General features: G+C 35.0%; 1 protein-coding gene across 1 annotated transcript in view; it reads left to right on the forward strand.

Moving 5' to 3' along the window:
* The window catches only part of BANK1 (B cell scaffold protein with ankyrin repeats 1), a 312,609-nt gene that overhangs the window by 22,338 nt on the left and 265,839 nt on the right, over positions 1-24,432 (forward strand). The window contains exon 2 of the mRNA XM_007999400.3: positions 16,557-16,955. Coding sequence (XP_007997591.3) covers positions 16,557-16,955 — 399 coding nt within the window. The remainder of the gene's footprint in view (positions 1-16,556; positions 16,956-24,432) is intronic.

A 24,432-nucleotide genomic window follows, 5' to 3' on the forward strand; every position in this document is an offset into this window, starting at 1 on the left:
CATGTGTTTGGTTCCTTAATAAATAACATTTGAGCTATTTCAATGTATTTTCCTCAAAGAGAAAAAACCTAAAATCTTTATTTTCTTTTTTCACATTAGCAAAACGTGAGAGAGAAAAAAATTGTGACTGTAATCATTTACTGTGGTACTGGAAATATTGTCAGTATAAAAAAGACATTATGGTGATTCTCAAACTTGAGTGGACTTAAGAATTACCAAAATGCTTAGTTACTTGATAATCCTTTCCTGAACCCCAATTCTGGAAATTCTGATTTGACCAAGTGTCCAAAAGTGGCTCTGATGGGTGTGCGTCCTTGACCACATTATGAAAAGACATTGTCACTCTAGGAGAAATGTAGTTGTGACCAAGTGCTGCAGCATAACTGAGGATTGTTTTAGAGTTACCTAGAATTTTTAGCACTTGCTATCTTGTAAACTCCATGCAGAAGTTATGTTTACTGTGAACATAGACCACAGGAGGCCTTGGGGAGCTTCTGCGGGTCATAGGAGACACACTTTGCTAGGTCTGCGATTTCCCTTCTGGCCAAGAATGGCTGCAGAGGATGCACACATCAGGAAGAGGGTGGGGGACTCCTTGCTTGCTGGTTTTGCTTGCATCCAATGAGTAGAAATTCAACCTATTCTTTGTTTTGGTATGTACATATCTTCTAGTATATAGCTATTTCTAAGATATTTTACAATTACTACATATGATACAAATTTTGAGATGAAATTTATTTAGAGGGGTTTGCTTATGTTTCAATCAGTTATGTTTCCAAAGTGTGACGTCCTATGTAATTCTGTACATAACAAAGCCCTTAAAAGATATTAGTGTCACTGTACACAAATACTTGCCAATATAATTAATTGCAAGATCTCATTGCAGTTAGTTAGGAGTGTATTTATTACATCCCTAACTTATATACTTTAGTAATACAGGCTAAAAAGCATTCATTGTACAGTTAGATCTGCTTAAAGCCCATGAAAAGAATTCAGGCAGGTAAAACAAATTTTAAATATTTTAAATACTCTGTTTGGGTCATTGCTCTCAAAGCATGATTATACATACTGTCTTTTTTCCACCACTGCCACCATCTTGTGTTCTGGAAAGAAGAGGTTGAATTAAGGAGAGAGAAAGAACAAGGAAACAAGGGAAATGCCAACACAGTTTTCTTTTTCTCGGAACTAGGACAGCAAAATCAGATTTGCTGGTGAAACTAAAGTTATTCTCTTTTTAATCTGATCGGCTGGTCGTATGCTTTTATCCATTGGGAACCTCAAGAAACGGACTGGAGTTTTATTTCATTTTGTCAATAATATTGCCTGTGGTATGGTTTGATACTTGAAGTAGAGCTGGCAGTAGATGATGTGAATTTAAGTTCAGCTTAATGACTTACTATTGGTGTGACCTTGGGGCAGTCTCCTAAACTTCCTAGCTGTGGCTTTTCAAGTTTAACATTTTTGTTTTTTCATTAACTTGAGTTAAAATTCTTTCCTTAAAACTGTAATACTAAGAATGGTATAATAACACACCATAATAAAAACACACCATAATATTCATGTGAATGTACTTTGTATATTATTACTATTGAATGGAATTCAGTGTACTTTGAAATGTGGCACATTTATTATATAATAGAATGTAAAGCCACTTTTCAGCATGAGAGTTCAGGGACATGTATTGGGTGTAGGGGTGAGGATTGAGCAATAAATAACCCTCTTCAGTGTTTGAGTTGTTAAGCAGTATTAAGAAATATGACAAAGAATAAGGGAAAGGGGAAATCAAATATTGCCTTTATTACTGATGAAGTTGATAATTGGCTCACATGGCTTATATCTGTGAAAAAGTGGAGTTCATAATGAGAAATCCTAGAATTAGAGAGATATACTCCCCCAGCCACAGGAGACCCTGGACCATAGGTCAGGAGCTGTCAGAACATATGCCCTCATGCTACAGAAGCCTAACAAAACAATTACAGGTAGAAATTGGGACACTGACTACACACATATTCTGAATCCTGGCCCTCCAGGATATTTGCCGTCTTTTATATGGATGTAATAAAACTGGAAATATAAAAATTGAGGAGTAAGTAGAAACTACGACTAATTTATCACAAAATAAAATTGTAAGTATTACACCTGGGATTTTTAAACATATGTCGTTTTGAGGTCTGAGTATTATGATCTGCATTTATTATTGGTTAAAATGTCAATTATTTCTTCAAGAAATGTTCATTTTTAAATTGCACCAACATTTACTAAGTAATTTAAACAAGATTCTATTTTCAAATCAGAGATGTACTAAAATTATTATTGATAGATGTAATAGATATGGATCAAGTTCTGACTTTATACATTTTTAGGGTTAAAAAAGATATTTGAAAATTATTGGAGTTTAAAATATTTTTTAAATGTTTTAAATACTCTGTTAAGGAGTTGCTACTCTAGACATTTTTTTAAATCAAATTTTATGATTTTTACTAATTTTTGTCACACTCTTGTTTTTTATAGTCAAGAATATTAAGGTATAATCTACATAAATAAAATTCACTTTTAAAAGTGTACTTCTGAAGGATTTTTAGAAATTTATACACTTTACAAACCATTACAAGTATTTAAATTTAGTCCATTAGCACAATAATAATGTCTCTGTTCCATGTATTCAAAATATCTACCCTAACTACCCTAACTTTTATGTAATTATATGTTTTTCCTTGAAATGAACTTTATGTGTTTGTGGAAAGTGCTTTGCCACAAGACAAGGAATTTCCAAGATGAGTTTTCCTACAACATATAAAACCTACAAAACTTTGATCCTATTGCAGCCTCATTTGTATCTCTAAAAGTTTTCAATGGGCATTCATTGATCACTGATGTGGTCAAAGGCTTGTTATGCAGGTATAATTACTCACAAAGGAAAACTGAGAAACATGAATTCAAGTCTAGTTTTCCTTTGTGTGTAACAAAAGACATAGGCTCATGTTTCCTAGCTATTTTTTCTTGTTTAGTAATTTAGTTTGTATGTTTAATTCTGAAATGAAATGAACATATCCTTTCCCATTTCTTCTTATTTTGTTCAATGTAGATTCATCCATAGCTCAAGCCATCTTTTCTCTAAATCAAAGTGGACTCTCAAATATATTACATGAACTTCTATCAACTGGAAGAATTTCCTTTCACTATGAGTGGGGCTGTAATGTAGAAATGGATGTAATATTCACTTTGGACTGCTGCTGGCATATGATCTGGAAACTAATGCCATGCTTCTTTTTTTTTTTTTTCAGTTAACAGGTTTAGTCATTCTTCATGAGGCTACAGATGTATGTTGAGGGAGGAGGGTAAAGTGGTAAGATTTGGTGTCATAGAAGCTTAAGCTACAGGCTCATGGCATTTACTTCTCCCATCCAGAATTGCCTGAGTCTGGTTTTGTATATATCATACTCATTTTCAAATAGAATATTATTTCTCACAACCAAATTATAATTTGGTAGATCACATAACACCCAGTTTATGAATGGTCAGTTAGACTACGTACATAAACACTTGATATCATATAAGCAGACATTATTCTCAATTAGGATCCAATAATAACTCACAAGTTAATTTTCAAATAGAAAGGAGTCATTGGAAGAATAAGGAATGGTATTCCTCCAAAATCTCAGGGTTATGTGTTGTGGATCCTCTATTGATAGTTGCCAGAAACTCAATAAAGCTTTGTTATAAAGCTCAAAGGACAGTGTAGTGTGCACTGCAGCCTGACTGTATAGTAGAGCCCTTTTTTGCTCCTACTCAAAACTGGTATTGTTGCTGGCTACCCGGTAAATGGGCCCAAATATGTTTGTTTCCTTCAAAATGCAAAGAGGCCCATCAAATGGTGAGATTCAATAATTTATATACCCAAATGAGTGTCAATTGTTCTATTATAAAGACACATGCATATTTTATGTTCATTGCAGCACTGTTCACAATAGTAAATTTATGAAATAAACCCAAATGCCCATCAATGATAGACTGGATAAAGAAAATGATACATTGGATAAAGAAAATTCCATATACACCATGGAATTCTGTGCAGCCATAAAAAGTAATGAGACTATGTCCTTTGCAGGGATGTGAATGGCACTGAAGGCCATCATCCTTAGCAAACTAATGCATGAACAGAAAATCAAATACCGAATGTTCTCACTTATAAGTGGGAGGTAAATGATGAGAAAACATGGACACATAGAGGGGAGCAACACACATCGGGCCTGTTGGAGGCTGAGGGGTGGGAGGAGGGAGAGGATCAGGAAGAATAACTAATTAATGCTGGGTGATTAATACCTGGGTGATTGGATGATCTATGCAGCAAACCACCATGGCACACATTTACCTGTGTAACAAAGCTGTACATCCTGCACACGTACCCCTGAACTTAAAAGTTGAAATAAAAAAAAATGCCTTTCAGTGTATAGGGCTATCCTGATACGCCTTAAAGGAAGCTTGTCCAACCTGACCAGGATGGCTTTGAATGTAGCCCAACACAGATTCGTAAACTTTCCTAAAACATTATGAGATTTTTTTTCTTGCAATTTTTTTAAGCTCATCAGCTGTCATTAGTGTTAGTGTATTTTATGTGTGTCCCAAGACAATTCTTCTTCCAGTGTGACCCAGGAAAGCCAAAAGATTGGACACCCCTGCTACACCATTGGCTGTCTAGAAGGATTGATGACATTTTAGGTTCCTGAACTTCAACATGGTTTATCTTCACACTCTGACACAAATGTATCATATTATGACAACTATAGCATTTGCTCTTTTGCTATGAGCAAGTTTATTTCATCAATTTTATATTTTACATATAAAATTATATACTGTATGGCATATATATATGGTCAGTATTTATACAGATGTTATTATGACATGGGGCATAGCCTTGAGGTAAGTCAGTGAAAGGTTGCTGCTGTTTCTACCAAGTGACTGCCAACTGATTATTATCTTTATTCATTGCAATTATAAAGAAAATGACTTGATAAATATCTGTTTATAGTTTACATAGGCTAGTTGATTTGCTGCAGTAAATATATCATCTGTGGAATAGCAGTTAATATCAATACTTGGTTATGTTTATGAAAATCAGCAGTTATTTTACAAGACGCTTTGGCTTTTGTACTGGCAAACTAGAGAGTAAAGCAGAGTTGTGAAGAAATAACCACCATTGTATCTTCATCTCCCAAGTCTTTGTTGGTGGCAATAGTCGGTAATTCCTTCAGGAATGTAGTACAATAGTCCCCCTTCTCTGTGGTTTTGCTTCCTGTGGTTTTAGTTATCCATGGTCAACCATGGTCCAAAAATAGTAACATATTTTGAAAGGAAGATAAAGAGAAACCACATTCACATAACTTTTACTATAATATACTGTTATAGTTGTTCTATTTTTAAAATAATTTTTGTTGCTATGCTCTTACAGTGCCTAATTTATAAATTAAATTTTATCATAGACATACATGTATAGCAAAAAAGCTTAGTATATATAGAGTTCTATGCTATCTGTAGTTTTGGGATCCACTGGGGGTCTTGGAAGGTATTCTCCATGAATAAAGAAAGATTACTGTATTTTTGGGTTTTTTTAGTTTACTGTGAGGAAGGGATTTGACAGTTTCAGATACATGTATTTTGCCTTTCCTACCATAATAGTCCTCATTCTCTGTTAGGATTCTGACATTTGCTGTATATACGCATTTTCACCAAACATTTCTGGCTTAAAAAATACCCACAGGATACCTCTGTGGTACTCACATGGGCCCATTGGAATCATTATCATATATACTCAAGGCAAAATGTCATTTACTATTACACCTGACTTCTATAAATTCCCAAAAAGTGCCATGGTGGTATTTTCAGTCTTTGGGAATTTTTTATCAGTTAAGACCAGTAACTAATAATTGCTAGAAGATATTCCTGAGTATTCTGAGTATTATTTTTTCCCTAGTACACGTGCCTTCAGGTCACTCTGACGAAGGCTTGGAGGAAGATTTATGATATCCATGTTTAGCATCATAGAAAATCTCTTTTTCAGAGGGACCTGAGTTCCCTTCAGTCAAAGTCATCTAAGTCTATAAACTAGGGAGCAGTCTGTGAATTTCCATTATAGCAACGTAAGTATGTTTTTGCATCCCAAACGAGAATTGTTTTGTTTATAAAGATGATATGGAACCTTCATAGGCTATACATTTTAGGTTTACATTACATTTGTAATCTGTATTACAAATGTGTACACTATATATTTCATTTCCTAAAGACCATCAGATGAATTAGATACCACCACAATACCTGCAGTGAAAAACACTTCTATTATTTATATTGTCTCTAATGATTGAGTGTTACCATTTGTTCTCTACCAACTCAGACTTCATTATTCTCCATTGACATCAAAAGTTCAGTTCAAAGGTCTAAACCTAATCATTGTATCTATGCTGCAGAAGCAGACATCACAGCACTTTTCATGAATATATTTCTTAATGCTAGCAAAGGGAACATCAGAACACTCTAGAGTAGAGGTCAGCAAATGATAGTCAGTAGACGAAATCCAGCTGGTGTCCTGTTTGTGTATCACTTGTGAACTAAGAATGGTTTTTACACATTTAAAGTTATAGAAAAGAAGAGGAGAAGGATAAGGAGGAGAAGAAGGAGAAGGAGATTCCAAGTGTGCCGCAAAGGCTAAAGTATTTACTATCTAGCCGTTTACAGAAAGTTTGTCTACTGACCCCTCCTCTATGTCATAGCAGGGAAATTCTGGCATTGCAGCCTCATTGTAGGCCACCATGGAATCCAAGCTTTAATTAATCATTCTAATAGGCTGTTAATACTATCACAGGTACTTGAGATAATACATTAAGTCCTGAATGCTGTTAAAATACAACCATATTGATAAATTCAGTCAGATCCAATCTTCTGATTCATCTTTCTCAGTCTAATAACCCTTAAAATTCATTCTGTACATACTTTCCAAACTCATGCTGATACATATTGGCAATATCCACGAACAATTTCTGAATATTAAATCGTTTTTTTGTGGAATTTTCTCCCCTTCACTTTTGTGGGCTCTAACTCTAGTTACTGATTCAAGAGGCAAGCAGTGAGGGATGTTGGCGTCTGTATTAGGAAAAGTTGACATTACTTGTAAGGCAATTGTCTCAAGTGAAGTTTTAAAAAATGTTCTTTTTTTTAAACTTTTATTTTAGGTTAGGGGCTACATGTGATGGTTTGTTGCATAGGTAAACTCATGTCACGGGAGTCTGTTGTGCAGATTATTTCATCACGCAGAAATTAAGCCCAGTACCCAGTAGTTATCTTTTCTGCTCCTCTCCCTCCCCCCACCCTCCACCTTCAAGCATACCCCAGTGACTGCTGTTTCCTTTTTTGTGTTCATAAGTTCTTATCATTTAGCTCCCAGTTATAAGTGAGAACATGTGGTATTTGGTTTTCTGTTCCTGCATTAGTTTGCTGAGAATAATAGCCTCCAGCTTCATTCATGTTCCCACAAGACATTATCTCATTCCTTTTTATGGTTGCGTGGTATTCCATGGTGTATATGTACCACATTCTCTTTATCCAATCCGTCATTGATGGGCACTTACGTTGACTCCATCTCTTTGCTATTGTGAATTGTGCTGCAGTGAACATTCATGTGCATGTGTCTTTATGGTAGGGTGATTTATATTCCTCTGGGTGGGTCAAATGGTATTTCTGTCTTTAGGTTTTTGAGGAATTGCCATACTGCATTCCACAATGGTTGAACTAATTTACACTCCCACCAACAGTGCATAAGTTTTCCATTTTCTCCATAACCTCACCAGCATCTGTTATTTTTTGGCTTTTTATTAATAGCCCTTCTAACTGACGCGAGATGGTATCTCATTGGGCTTTTGATTTGTATTTCTCTAATGATCAGTGATATCGAGCTTTTTTTCATGTGATTGTTGGCCACATGTGTGCCTTCTTTTGAAAAGTGTCTGTTCATGTCCTTCGCCCACTTTTTAATGGGGTTGTTTGCTTTTTTCTCTTGGAAATATGTTTAAGTTCCTTATAGGTGCTCGATATTTGACCTTTGTCAGATGCGTAGTTTGCAAAATTTTTCTCCCATTCTGTAGGTTGTCTGTTCACTGTTGATACTTTCTTTCACTGTTCAGAAGCTCTTGTTTAATTAGATCCCATTTGTCAATTTTTGCTTTTGTTGCGATTGCTTTTGCTGTCTTTGTCATGAAGTCTTTGCCCATTTCTATGTCTAGGATGGAATTGCCTAGGTTGTCTTCCAGGGTTTTTTTAAGTTTCAGGTTTTACATTTAAGTCTTTAATCCATCGTGAGCTGATTTTTGTATATGTTATATGTCTGGTTTGGCGTTTTTTGTTTGTTTGTTTGCTTGATTTTTTGAATTCAGGAGGGATAGTGAAGCATTCGAGCTAACAGCAAAAATTGTTTACTACACTAGTGAGATAAGGGAAAGGAAGATGGTTATTAGAATTGCATGAAAACTGGACCCATGAAAAAAGAGTCATAGAAAAATGGCCACACAAGAAAGCAGCCACTGTCCAAACTAAAATGAAGGAGTGGGTGGAAGGCCAATAAAAAACCCTATTATTCTTTCTTCTCATCTGATATTCTGATGGTGCTTTCAATCAAGGTAGGCATGGAAGTCTGGGTGACGTAATCCATAAGGGCCAGCCTCCAGGAAAGAAATCAGTCTGGGGGAACCATAGAAAATAATAAGATTCTGAGGAGATCATTCTTGATGTTGAATTGGAGAAATGAGAAGCACTTGGCAAGGCGTGGTGGCTCATGCCTGTAATCACAGCACTTTGGGAGGCCTAGGTGGGTTGTTCACTTAAGCCCAGAAGTTCAAGACCAGTCTGATCAACATGGTGAAACCTTGTCTCTACCATTAAAAAAAATACAAAAAAATTTAACCTGGCATGATGGTGAATACCTGTGGTCCCAGCTACTCAGGAGGCTGAGGTGGCAGGATCGCTTGAGCCTGGGAGGCGGAGGTTGCAGTGAGCCCCAAGATCATGCCACTGCACTCCAGCCTTAGTGACACCTCGTCAAAAAAAAAAAAAAAAAAAAAAAAAAAGGGCACTTAAGAGACTGTATGAGATAGTAATGTTACCATATTTCACTGATTCTGACAATTTATTATTCAAATTCTCTAAAGTTACCATATTTCATTGATTCTGACAATTTGTTATTCAAATGCTCTAAAGTTAAAATTTATCTTTAAATTTGTAGTATATTATAGTTTTTGATCACAGCATTCTCTTCTTAAAGAAACAAAATAATGGGTGGTCTTATGGTCAATGCTGTCTTGGAATGAATATTTTTTTTTCTCTCTTTTTTTTTTTTTTGAGACAGAGTCCCGCTCTGTCGCCCAGGCTGGAGTGCAGTGGTGCAATCTCCCCTCACTTCAAGCTCTGCCTCCCAGGTTCATGTCATTCTCCTGCCTCAGCCTCCTGAGTAGCTGGGACTACAGGCGCCCACCACCACGCCCCTCTAATTTTTTGCATTTTTAGTAGAGGCAGGGTTTCACCATGTTAGCCAGGCTGGTCTCAATCTCCTGACCTCGTGCTCTGCCCGCCTCGGCCTCCCAAAGTGCTGGGATTACAGACATGAGCCACCGCATCTGGCCACCACATTTTCTTTATCCAGTCTATCATTGATGGTATTTAGGTTGATTCCATGTCTTTGCTATTATAAATTGTGCTGCAGGGAACATTTATGTGCATGTGTCTTTATGGTTGTGTTTGTACTCTGTTGTTAGTTTCTTTTGCGGTGCAGAAGCTGTTTAGTTTAATTAGACCCTATTTGTCATTTTTTGTATTTGCTGCAATTGCTTCCTAAAAGCCATTTCTAACACAGTAACTTTCCCAAATCGTCACTCACATTTTCTCTTCTTTTAATACAAATTATCAAAAGGTGCAAGATGTTCTCAACCATATCTATATCTTGATAAAAAATATATTTTCAAAAAATTTTCTTTTAATTCCCATTCCAATGTATATAAATAATATAGACAATATAGAAACTTAGGAAATAATCACTTATTTTATGCATATATATATATTTACCTTTGTAAACCTTATTATTGTGGTTTTTGGGAAACTTTTGAGTATGGCCTTCCTGCTTTCAGATGTAGACAGTCTTACTGGTAAGATCTAATATTTCCTGACTTCTATTGTCCTTGCCATGGGATAAGCACATTGTATGATTTTTTTCAGTTAGTACTTTCAACAACCGTATTAGGTACTTGTGTTTTATTCAATTTTATGAATGGCCCAACTAGATATAAAAAGTGATTAGAGATGAGATTAGAACATTTTCAGTTTATATATCCAGGGTTAGGAAGACTTCACAAAATAATACTGTAACAATTAGTGCCATGCTTTTTTATATAGAAAAAAAACCCCTTCCCTGGTTGCTGTATGAGACACAAAAGTATCTGTTTGCATCTTAGAAGAAGAAAGTGGAAAATTCTGAATTTGCATAAAATTTTTTGCTGGTTGTTCTTCACCATAGCTGAAAAGCATGATCTTAAAATTATGTATTAGTACCTTCCTGCATTTGAAAGAAAGAACTAAGTTAAATAATGTAAGTGTATAGAAGAAGATTTTTGTAGAAGATTTGGAAAAATGGACTTGAGTACAGGTATTTGATGATGAGCCCATGAAGCTCTAGTGAGAGAATGGAGAAAGATAAGAAAGGGAGAAATGACAATGTGTGTATTAAGAAGCAGAATAACACAGTGAGGAGTTACAATTCGTACCATGGGGACTTTCTGATTACTGTGTAAAGCAAACCTCAGAACTGCCCCATTGCAGGTTGAATAAGCTGAGTTTTTTACACATTTACTTCTGATCCTCACTGCCTGAGGTTGTCCCCCTATTCTTGGTGCACTAAATCCCTGGAACTAATGAGCTGCTGGGCAGGTACACAAGCTGAGGAAGTACTCTTAGCAGCAGAGAAAGTCCTCAGGCAATAAAGCAGAGGTCAGAAGTGGTCAATATGCTTAATAACTGACCACTAAGCAGTAGCTGGTGGTCCAGGAAGATATGAGATGTGCATTCACAGCGCCCACTACACAGATTTATGCAGATTATACAGGAAACGCTTCATATGTGAATGTCCCACTATGAATAAGTGGAATTAGCCCCTTTCCCAGAGGAGAAATATTAGTTATGGTGTGTTTCACTACATTCAAACCTTTGAAAAATCCCCAGTTTTGTTCTTATGTTGTACTAGAAATAACAGTACAAAGTTGGAATGTAAACTCAATTGAGTTATACTTACTGTGTAATTTAAGTAATGATATATGTGTGTGTGTGATTATATTAAGATTAATGTTCTTGTTGTTACTGCTGAATCCATTATGGCTGTAACTCATTTTTGTTTTTGTAATTTTCTGCTTTCTTTTATTCTGCCGTTTGGTTACCAGTTAGAAAAATGTAATATTGAAAGGATGCATTATGCAATCTTTTTCCATTATGCACAATCAAAACATGGGTATGAGATTGGCTCTTATTCAAAAGGAAGAAAATCTGCCATTGGAAGCTGTGCATATGGAATAAGAAGAATTTTAATATATGTTTAGTATTCTTTTGGTAATATGTAATGTAAGCTGGTTTTGGTGGAAAAGCAATTATTGATATAAATTATTGATAAATATTTCAGGCTTGAACATTTGTTACAGAATATTTAAGATAAATAAATAAGGCATTATTGAATCTGAAAGAATATGGTAAATTTATAAAAATTAATATGGCTGTATTTTGTTCCTGCTGAACCATTATATAATGCTGCCACTTTATCATGCAAGACTGTAAGATGTACATTTTAAATCATTTATTTGCGGATCTTGATTCCATCTTCAATAGTATTGTCTTTTCATTATGATGAAGCTTTCCAGGAATGGAAATTATATATTTCTATGTTTCAAGTTTATCATCTATTGTTTCATTGCAAAGCCTATAAAAGTTGACCAATCTTAATGACAGTAACCCTCCTTAAATGGGGAGAATTACTAGGGGTTGATTTAATTCAAGTGCATAAAATGAAGTACAGTGCAAGGCCACTGGGCTACTTTTGAGAATTTATAAAGAACTATTTTGGGGTCTGTGGTCCTAGATATTATTCAGGTACAAACTTTTTTTCTAGAAAAAGGGAAAAGAAAACCATAGCTTATTAAAAGAGTTTTTATTAACTTTTATATTTCAACACAACGTAGTTTCGTATGAAAAGAAAGAAAGTCAGCATAAAGATCAACAACTATCTTTGTGGCTCTGATAAATAACTTAACCCCTCTGAGCCTCAATGAGAACATCAGTAAAATAAGACTAACAGGACCAACTCCGTGCAGTTCAGTGAGGATTAAATGAGGTTATACATGTCAACTGCTTAGCAACATGCCTGGTACATAGAAAGCCTCCGTGAATAATAATTGAGAAAACCAAAGATTAAAATACTGAAATGACTTCATCTGTAGAGAAGAAAGGAATGATATTTGATGTCAAATGAGGATATTGAGAAAATATACGTCAAATAAAAAGGCTCAATTTTCAACATAAGTAAAAATGCATCTAGAGTATTGAGAAAGACTACCTGTGCCATTTTCTTGGGCTTTGAAAGACAGGTTATGATTGTTTCTAGTTTTGATTTCACATAGCTGTCTGCCAATTGTGATACCCAGCCAAATAACATGGGAGTATTAATTCTTTACGTTAACATATACTCATAGCTCATTCTACAATTTTCTTGATTTAAATTATAGAGTCAAAAAGTCAATTCTGTAAATTCTTCATAGATTACTGTACTCTTGGAGTGCATGATATGTTCTGTTTCCTCTTTCTCCTTGGTAGGAAACCAGACTCCCAGTAAGCCTTCACATACTGTGCATAGTTGAGAATACCCCACAGGCTGCTTGATATTGACTAATCTAACTCATATCCCTGCAAATAATCTACTGTAATCTTTTAAATAATATTATTGTGTCCTTTGCTATTAGAAATTAAAAGTATAGGGTATAGGGCAGGGCAGACTGCCCGCATTGGAGTCCTGATTCTAATACCACCTCAGTTTTCCCATCTGTAAAATGAGGATAACATTAATACTTAGTAGTGTAATTGTGAGAATTAAATGAAACAGCATGTGTGAAACACACAGAGACCTAATTTATTTTAAGTGCTTGATAATTTTAATTATTAATTTTATTTATACTCCTATTATTTTTATAACTGTAGACCAACTTATTCTGGCTATATGCAATATGAAGAAAACCCTCCTTCTACCGTTCCTCAAACATAAAAATACTGAATTATGGCATAATATTTCTATTTGTTAAACAATTTATTTATTTAGCATCCAGGCTGGGTGAGATACTACACTACTACACACAGAATTACAGAACTATATTGATGATTCATATACAACTTACACGTGATTCCCATATGTTTTCTGTCAGATTTTTTCTCATTTGCATACATAAATATGTAAAAAAATTGTTGAATATCTGTTCAAGAAATTGTGCTTGGCATTGTGTAGGAATTTGGATTGAAAAATAAAGCATCTGCCCTCAGAGATAATATTTATATCACGAGAAAAGACAGAAATACATAAACTCAATAATTTAATAAAATACAAAAGATCTCAGAATCATTATGGTTTTCATTGCCACATCAGTGGTATAGAAAATACATGCTCTGTTTTCAGAGGAAGAAGATGACAACAGTTTGGTGTTTCATTCTTTGTACTCATGATAATATTGTAAAAACTGATCTTTAAAAATTATTGTATTTTGTAAAATAAGGTTATTATAAAAATATAAGCAATATGGAAGAGTGAAGAAAAAGAAAGTCATGTATCTCTCAAAGTCCTCTCTCTCATAAACAATTGTGGCTAATGATAGAATTATTTTAGGTAGATAAGCATGGAGGTACTATTTTATTAAAAATGAGATTAGACTTTACATGCTATCTTTAAATATAAAGTTAATATAAAGTAAAAATAATGATATATTAACTTTAAGATAAAAATTTCTTTGAGTACTTTTTAGATTATTTATTATTGTCTAAGGAAAAATGACGATACAGAAATATTGAATGAAGTCATTATTTTAAATTAATGTTTCAAATTTAGGCAGTGTTAAAAGATTACATTCTATTAAAGATGAGGTTAGTACGTTTTACTTTCTGCTCCCCAAATGCTCAGTTTTTCCCGCTGTGTAATCACTTTTATTTCATCAAGTTAACATGTGCATTTTGTAGTGCAATCATAATGCCCTCAGCATTTAGTTGTTGTTCTATATGTACATGTATTCAACTCACCCTATTCTTTTTCCAAAGTTGTTTTCATTTCCTTTTACTTTACTTTGGTTCTGCTATTTTTTGGCTGGATTTTCCTCTATTATTTAAATTTTGATTACAGTTACACTTTCATGTAAAACAATGATAAAACATAGTGAAAATCGACAGTGCTTTACTTTCCCTTTCCCCAAATACCATTCCACCCTTCTAAGAACCTTAAAAGCCATAATTTTTTCAAAGTTTCTTTTTTTATTCTTTTGCATATTTCAAAAAGATACATTTACATTACGATTTCTTGACTTACTAATTTTAGCTATTATCTATTGTCTTCGTGTAATACATAAGATAGATATTTTTATACTTTTGTTTGTTTTACTCTTCCCTTATTCTCCAGAATATTTAAATCTCAATTTGTCATTAATTAATTAGTTTTTACATTATTATAACTATAAACACATGCACACTATTGATCCAAATAGTCTATAATTATCCTGCTTTCTTTCGTAAATTTTGGGGCTTTTTTCTGGAATTAATATTTACTTCATTTTTTTGTTTTTTGTGCAAAATATTGAAATGTACCTCTCTTTAATTCTTTTTGTAAATGCCCTATAAGACCTGTCAAACCTCCATTATTAGCATATTTTCTCTAATTTTTCAAATACATGTGATAATGTTACAAATGCTTTACTTATTTCCTATGGCTTTCCCTCCCCAAGTCATCTAGCTTTTACAGGTTTATTGCAGTATAACTTAAATCTAAGATATGTAGATGAGTGAATTTACATATATATGTTATATATATATGTATATCTCCATAAATATCTAGCACCTAGATCAAGATATAGACCATATCCAGAACTCCAGCAGGCTCTCTCATGCCTACTTTAATTTGTTAATTCTGCCCTAAAATATTCAGATCTGTATCACCGTGAATCAAGTTTTCTGCTTTGGAACTTTATATAAATACAATTATGCAATATATACCCTTTCTTATTTCAATCAATGTTATGTCTTTAGATTCATCTATGTTGCATGTAGCATTGTTACATTCTTTTTCATTGTTATGCAATATTTTATAGTATGAATATACTGTAAAAATTAGTTTTATAAAAATTTTCCTATAATTCATCTGGAAATTGCTCTGAAGAAATCAATACCAAGTTCACGTTTTTCTTATCATGGTGACTTGGTTTTCCTTCCTGGATATGTGAAGAAATTTTATAATTATCATTAAGTCAAGGACAATGTAATCAAGATTTCTTTTCTTTTCTTTTCTTTTCTTTTACTTTTTTTTTTTTTTTGAGACAGAGTCTAGCTCTGTTGCCCAGGCTGGAGTGCAGTGGCACATCTCCGCTCACTGTAAGCTCCGCCTCCCAGGTTCAAGCCATTCTCCTGTCTCAGCCTCCCAAGTAGCTGGGACTACAGGTGCCCACCACCACACCCGGCTAATTTTTTGTCTTTTTAGTAGAGAAGGGGTTTCACTGTGTTAACCAGGATAGTCTCGATATCCTGACCTCGTGATCCGCCCGCCTCATCCTCTTGAAATGCTGGGATTACAGTTGTGAGCCACCGCGCCCAGCAAGATCTGTTTTCTTTAACAGTTTTAGTTGGAGCCTGATTGTTTCACACTGATCCATAAAGCTGGCTCCTTTATCTGTCTTATTACAAGGATTTTAAAAATTATTAAAAATTATATGTTTTGCAACATTTTAATGTGTATATTATTCTCTTCTACTTCAGGTTTTTGGATCATCCTTATACTGAATCTTTTCTGTTTTTAACTCTCAACTAAATGTATCATATTTTCAACAGTTGTGTTAGCCTTGTTCTCCTCCTTTATTTATTTATTTTTTTGAATTACTATGAAAATATCAAACTTTTCTTTTGGGCCAGAAGTTAAAATATTATCTATAACATTATCTATGTCTAATCTACTCATTTCTTTTTCTAATTTATTTATTATCTGGGTAATGGTATTGTTTTGGCTCTCAACTTCTTTTCTTATTTATTATACTTTTTCTTATCATTCTTTTTAAAATTTAAATCAACTTATCTTTGAATTCTAGTTTTATTTAATCTATGGTTTTTTAATACTATGAATGACTTTCATGTAGTTTTTCTCTGGTATCAGCAACTTAATATATTGCCTATAGGCATATTAAAATTTTTGAAAAATAATAACCTGCTGATAGCATTGCAAATATAAGAAAATATTTTTTCTTTTTCAGGAAATACAAAAGACATCATAATGATATATGAAGAGGACGCTGAGGAATGGGCTCTGTACTTGACAGAAGTATTTTTACATGTTGTGCAAAGGGATGCGATCCTGTTATATCGCTTGGAGAATTTCTCTTTTCGGCATTTGGAGTTGCTGAACTTAACCTCTTACAAATGTAAACTTTTGATATTATCAAATAGCCTGCTTAAAGACCTAACTCCAAAGAAATGTCAGTTTCTGGAAAAGATACTTCATTCACCAGAAAGTGTAGTTACTTTGCTTTGTGGAGTGATGAGTTCACATCAGCTTTATGAGTTATTAAATATCTCTCAAAGCAGATGGGAGATCTCAACTGAGCAGGAACCTGAAGACTACATCTCTGTAATCCAGAGTATCATATTCAAAGGTAATGTTGCCAGATCTTTGTTTTATTTTTATTTGTTTATTGTAATTAAAGAATTGCAAGTTTTTTAGAACCAATAACTGATGTTAGGATAAAAATAAGAAAAATGAGAGCTGCTTTTATTCAACAGTATATTGTACTGTCCACAAAATACATTAAGGTTCTTAATTTTTAGCTCCATTCCAATCAAGGCTTATTCGTTGTTCTAAAAATGGCTTATAAATATATTCTTCAGGGCAGCCTGGATGAGACCATGGCAGAACAAGTATGGTATGCTCAGCCATATGACAGTTTGGTTCTGGAAACTGGTTTCTTATATAACTGGTGAGGCATGAGTTAATATACTGTAGTAGTGTTACCAGTCAGTAACAGTTCAAGGTTTGAAGGTCTGGGTTACAATTACAGAGCTTTTAAAATTTTAAGCTTGTAACCTTTAGATAAGATACAAGGTCCCATTAATTAATTAATTACGTTTCCATGTAATCAAAATGCTGCAACTTACTAATGTTAAAGCTTCTCCCTTCCATAGTGTTATTCTGCTTGGTGTGAAAGGAGTGCTGTGGTCAGCTGCTTCCCTGGTTTTCTTAGTCTGTACTTTGCTCTCAACTCCCAGTCTTCCAACTGTGGTTTCATGGCTTAAAGGGAAAGAGTGAAGTTATTATTTTATCTTGGCCACATCAGATTAAAAGTTGCCTCTTTTTCTTGGAGTAAATTTCTGAGTTTTTGGAAATCCCTTATTCGCTGGGAATGTCTCTCCTGCAGTTTCTTAATGAGTCAAATATTCTCTCTTCTCTAAGATCATAGCTGTGGTTTTCTAACGCATGTAGATTCTTACTGTTGAGTTCTATGGCTCATTCATATGTCTCTCATGATGAAAATGGCACTGAGATATCTCCTGGCTGGGTGTTTCTCCTACCTTGTCCACATCTATCTGACGATAAACCTTCCTTTATCTCCATTTATCTTTTTCCGGACAAACTCTGGGCATACAAGCCATTCCCAGAGTAGCTATCACCATCCTGCCCTCAGAGCAGCAGTATAGCAACAGTCTCTTGCGTTTAGTAATTTCCAAACCTGGATCCAGCACAAGTGTTGGGAGTTCTGGAAATCCAGGGAACCTATATCAACCCCAAATGGTTTGCTAGAAGCTCTTCTCACTACACTTCTCACTATGCTTCTTTCCTGGTGGAAAACAACTTTCTTCTCCCTCTGTCGCCCAGGCTGGAGTGCAGTGGCTGGATCTCGGCTCACTGCAAGCTCCGTCTCCCGGGTTTATGCCATTCTCCTGCCTCAGCCTCCCGAGCAGCTGGGACTACAGGCATCCGCCACCTCATCTGGCTAGTTTTGTTTGTTTGTTTGTTTGTTTTGTATTGTTTAGTTTGTTTGTTTGTTTTGTATTTCACCTTGTTAGCCAGGATGGTCTCGATCTCCTGACATCGTGATCCGCCTGTCTCGGCCTCCCAAAGTGCTGGGATTACAGGCCTGAGCCACCGCGCCCGGCCTGTTTTGTTTTGCTTTGAAACAGAGTCTCACTCTATCACCCAGGCTGGAGTGCAGTGGCATGAACTTGGCTCATGGCAACCTCCGCCTCCCAGGCTAAAGCAATTCTTGTGCCTCAGCCTCTGAAGCAGCTGGTATTACAGACATGCACCATCATGCCTGGTTAATTTTTGTACTTTTAATAGAGACGGGGTTTTACCATGTTGGCCAGGCTGGTCTCGATAACCTCAAGTGATCAGCCCACTTTGGCCTCCCAAAGTGCTGGGATTACAGGTGTGAGCCACCACACCCAGCCCAAATTCAATAGTTTTTAAAAGCATTGTCTTAGTTGTCTATTGTTGCACAGCAAGTTTCTCTAACTTTGGCAACTTAATAAATAATGGTTATATCAGTTTCTGTGATTTAGGAATCTAGGAGAGGTTTAGCTGGGAGGTTCTGGAGCAGGCTTTGTCATGAGGATGCAGTCAAGCTGTCCGGAACTAAGATCCTCTGAAGGCTCCACTGGATGAGGATCTACTAACAGGGCTTACATTGTTGACAGTTTCCTTTGTTGTTGTGATTTTAATAATCCCTTGGTTGGCTGAAGGTCATTTCTAATCATTCCTGAGGAAGGTTCCTTGGAAGCAACGTTTCTGAATTCCTGCATGTTTAAAAGAGTTTGTCTCTTGTCTTACACTGAAGGTAGAGTTTGTCTGAGGAGAGTATTGCTATTGCCCTTCTGTCTCTAGCATTGCAGAATTTACAGAATTTGTATTTGCCTAGCTGACTAAAGGATTCTTCATTTATAGTTGAAGTTTAGTGACTTTACTAGACTATTTTAGTGCTGACTATTCTGGATTATTTTTCCCAGGGACATGCTTTCTTATTTTTGTTTTTATCTTTTTCCCAAAATGTAGATTCAACTCTTCTTTTATTTCATGAAGAATTTCTTAACTTATATGTAAGTTTATGGTTTATTTTTCAGGGATTCCTTTTTTATGTATTTTGGATATCTTTAGTCTGAAGTGCACTCTACAATTTCTCTCTAATCCCTTTTGAGTCTATTAATATCTAATTAACTTAGTTTGCATTTTCACTTTAACTTTTGCTACCATTTTGTGCTTCCAGGAGTCTCTCTTCCTCTGTATTACTTCCAATCTCTTTCATTTTCATAGTACTTTTACTTTTTCTCATTGTACCATTTGGTTGAGCACTTGTAATTTAAAATTCATCTCCTGTTCTTAATTCACTCACCTCTCTCTAACGCATATCTGCACTATATAATTGCTTTCAGAAGGTGATTTCTATTCATTACATTAAAAATTCACGGTGAAATGTTTAGTTACAATTTTCAACTTTGTTTATGGTAATATGTTTTTAGTTTTTGCTCCCCATCTCCTTTGGTTTTCTCCTTTCCTCTTTTCCTCCCTCCCTTCCTTGCTTTCTTCCTCCCTCCTTTCTTCCCTTCCTTCCCTCCCTCTCTCCTTCCCTTTCTCCCTTTTCCCTTTTAGTATCTTTATATAGATTCCATGTTTATTCAGGTTTTCCTCCTCTCCTCTCCTCTCCTCTCCTCTCCTCTCCTCTCCTCTCCTCTCCTCACCTGTCCTCTCCTTTCAAGACAGAGTTTCACTCTTGTTGCCCAGTCTGGAGTGCAATGGTGCGACCTCCGCTTACTGCAACCTCCGCCTCCCAGGTTCAAGCAATTCTCCTGCCTCAGCCTCCTGAGTAGCTGGAATTACAAGCGTGTGCTACCACACCCAGCTAATTTTGTATTTTTAGTAGAGATGGGGTTTCTCCACGTTGGTCAGGCTGGTCTCGAACTCCCGACCTCAGGTGATCTGCCTGCCTCAGCCTCCCCAAATGCTGGGACTACAGGCATGAGACACCACGCCCGACCTCAGGTTTTCTTATGTGTCACTGAGAAAAGAGAGTTTTTTCAGTCCAGCCAGTGGAAATAGACAGAGTGGGTTTTGTTATTTGTTCTGTTTTGCTATTGTTGTTATTATTTTACCATGAAAGACTGTACTTCTCTGCTTCCACAGATGTAGACTGCTTTCTGTAATATGATTTTTCTGTATAGTTCTTCATTTAACCTCACTTTGTCTACTTTTTAGAACCAAACTGCTTCCATAGATGCTTCTCCCTCAAATTGTTGCCTCATATCTATAATGTGCCCTTAGCCTTATAGGAAGTATGTTTGCTGGCTCAAATCTGCAGCTTCTGGACTGTTTCTTCAAAGTGTCTTTTCTCTGTTTCCTCCTGTACACCCTTACGCTCTATTATCACTGTTTTAGGAAACAGTTCTTTGAATTTGGGTCTAGAATTTCACTGTTTCCTATTTCCTCTAAATAGGATATTTGCATAATATTTCCTCATTGTCTGTGTGTTGGAATGATTTCCAAGAATAAAAAGGGGAAATATTCACAATACACCATAATGTTTAAACTGAAAGTTTTCAAGTTTCTTACGATCTCTTTTGCTCTCTTGTTAGTATTCCTCAAGTATATTAAACTTTTTTGAGTGAAAAGAAAAAAGTGTTACAATAGGAAAATTATTTTTTTTAATCACAATAAAGCACAAGTAAGCATATGCTACTTTTCTCCCTGAAGATTGTTAGTAAAATTTTAGATGGCTCCTCACACCCATAATTTCTGTTTATTCAAAGAACTCATGTTATTTTGGCCACTTGAGCTATAATGTCACTATTATGTAAAAATATTTGATATATACCTTTTTATTGCTTCAATTGTTTTGTTTTATAATGAGTATTTTTGAGTGGATATGAAAGTGGTATTCTGCTATGTCTTCAAAGTATATTTCTATTCATACTTGATGAGAGAAAAACTCACACCTTGTAGACCACACAGTACTATTTTGGAGACACTATTATTTCTCATCTGCCCACATTGCTTTTGGACTCTGATTTCTTAGAGTAACTTAGATATGCCAATTGGAAAATATAACCATCTTATTTGGAAAAGGGTGTTCAAATATAGTGTATTTTTGTCTGAGGTATAAGAATGCAACCAGAAGCATATAGTTGTATTTCTAAGTCTACAAAATGGTAGTAATTTCCAAACTGCATAAAATAACTTTTATATGTGGGTTGTGTCCTTTGAAAAAATTGATTCTATTTGCTGTAGTCTATGCAGTGATAAATTTGCTTAAGTACTCTGCTAAATTATTTTATGTTTATGTTGCCATTCATGTTGAAGACATAAAGTCTCGTATTTAAATTGAGATCAGTCCAAAAAAAAAAAAAAATTGGTGAAATAGGACAAAGAATGTGGTATGCAGTTTTTACTGTCCCTTTTCTACTTTTCCTCATTCCATAAATAAATTATACAAAGAATAAGGGGAACTTATTATTCAGAAACATGCTATGAAAAAGAGAATAATAACAATGCCAAGAAAGTCATGTAAATAATTAAATGTTCTAATATATTAATATAAGACAAAGAAAAATCAGAGGAAATTTTAAGAAAGAGAAAGCTATTTTATAATTAATCAAGGCTCCAGAGAAAAGTTTTTAACATTAAAAAAGTTTTTTTAAAAGATACAATAATTTATGTTTTCTCCAAGTATTTTATTTCCTTTAAAGGAATTAAGGAAACCAAATTTCCTGTCTTCTTAATTCCCAAATTGGGAGTAACACAAATCCAGATGTATTTCCTCTTTTCTGTGTGTTTTATAACCGTTTGTGTGACATTTCTTCCTTTTTCTGTCCTCTATTTGTTAGTTTTGGTTTGTTACCTAATTTGTTTCTCTAGTCTTTCCACATTTATAGGTGATATAAATAATCTGATCGGAAATTGTTATAAAATCAATGACCATTTCTGAGTATCACGAACATGTACTTGAATCCTTCTGGTTTTCAGGATCCTAGCACCTCTCCAAGACCTCTGACCTCCCTTGTTCTTTGTTCTTGACTCTGCCTGTATCACTTCTGGACCAGGTACCCTGGTTTGCTTGCAACCCCTGAGCTACCCTTTACCAACAGCTCTCTCCATGGCTTATTTTCTCATATTTTCTTACTGTCCATTAACAAGAAAAAAACTTCTAACTCTTTCTTGAAGAACCTTAGCATTTCCATTTTGTTTTTCTATTACCAAACCAAAGATTTCAAATTTTTAGCTTTATTACACTCTTTAAAAGAAAGACAAAATGAAGAGTAGTAATGTAACAGTAGAATTATTGGAAAGACAAAACAGAACAAACAACACAACAGAAACAAACTATGCAGAAGCATTGTTCTCCTTTCTTTCTGTCTGTGCTGTGTATTGCTTAAGAACTCTGACTCACTGGACCTTCCTAGAACTGGTCAATGAGATGTTGTAGCCTTTCAAATGAAGTCCTTCCTTTTTGCATGGTCTTTCAGCTCTTTGAAGATATGGCTCCAGCATGGGTGTCCAGGACATTTCTGTCAACAGCATTAGTGTAGACACATACTGTATAGTAGGGTAATTGCATCATTCACCATTGAACAAACACAGCCTTTCCATTTTTGCCTTCACTCCATTGTTCTTTCATTTTTCTCTTCATCTGGAGTATCCTTCCACATATTTTCAGTTGAAATCTCAACCATCCTTCAAAGTCAGCTGAAGAGTTGCTTTATTAATAAATTCATCTCAGATCTTTTCTGCTTGAAAAATATTTTCCTTATCTAATTTTATTAATTTTGATTATTGCTTACTTATGACTTTCGTTACATTCTATATTCTCTGTAACTATTTTTTTTTTTTACCATTTTTTTCTTCTCCTTTTTGCTGCTTTAAAAATGGAATGTTGTTAACTTTCTTTTACACCTGTTGCGGTGGCTGACGCCTGTAATCCAAGCACTTTGGAAGGCTGAAGCAGGCAGATCGCTTGAAGTCAGGAGTCGAGACCAGCCTCACCAACATGGTGAAACCCAGTCTCTACTGAAAATACAAAAATTAGCTGGGCGTGGTGGTGCACGCCTGTAATCCCAGCTACTTGGGAGGCTGAGGTAGGTGAATCACTTGAATCTGGGAGGCGGAGGCTGCAGTGAGCCCAGATGGTGCCGCTGCACTCCAGCCTGGGCGACAGAGCGAGACTCCGGCTCAAATAAAACAAACAAATAAACAAACACAAAAAATCTTCTTTTAAAACAATGTCAGCATTCTCAACATCAAAAAAACCCCACAAACCCAGAAAGCACAAATTGTGTTTCTAAGTGCAGATTTATAAATGTTTATGGTACAGTTTAGTTTTTCTCTTTGTTGAAACCTCTTGATGAAAGGTTTACTGTAGGATTCTTGTCAAGAATACATAACCTCAATCTAATCATGAGGAAATATCAGACAAATCAAACTGGGAAATTTTTGTGGGATCAAGGAAGATTCTATAAAATAATTGCTCTGTACTCTTCAATACTATTAAAATCAAGAAGTTAAAAGAAAGGGTGAATTATTATTTCAAAATAAAGTAATCCAAAGCCATCAGCTCAGCACTATCCCAGAGCTTTCCCCATCTTCTACATTCAATTAATTTCTGTGGGAACTGTATCTTCGTTCCCATTTCTCATCCATTGGCCTAGATCTTCATTTTCCATTTCACAGTCTACTACTAGAACCTCCCTGCTGGTGGCCTTTTTCCTCCCTGTTTTTCTAAAACACACACTATATTATGGGCTCTATGTCACCTATGGAATAAAGTCAAAATACCTGAAAGTAACAGACAAGGCCTCTCATAATAAAATATTGTGTAAAAACATTTTTTTAATTAGCAGGATTTAAAACACTTACTTTGATTGTTCACAAATTTAGACAATAATGAATTCTATCCGTAAATGTGTAATGATAATTTAGTATATTTAGGACTAAGACTGGTACAACTGTTTTTGTGCTTCTAGAATTTATTAAGGTTTGAAAAATTATTAGCTGCCAACTTTAAGACTCAGGGATTGAATACTCACTTTTTTTTCTTTCTCTAAGAAACTAATAGTTCATTATAACTTCAGAATTCCAATTAAAGTGATGGA

The sequence above is a fragment of the Chlorocebus sabaeus genome, chromosome 7, assembly GCF_047675955.1.
Source record: "Chlorocebus sabaeus isolate Y175 chromosome 7, mChlSab1.0.hap1, whole genome shotgun sequence".
In the NCBI taxonomy this organism is placed as follows: Eukaryota; Metazoa; Chordata; class Mammalia; order Primates; family Cercopithecidae; genus Chlorocebus; species Chlorocebus sabaeus.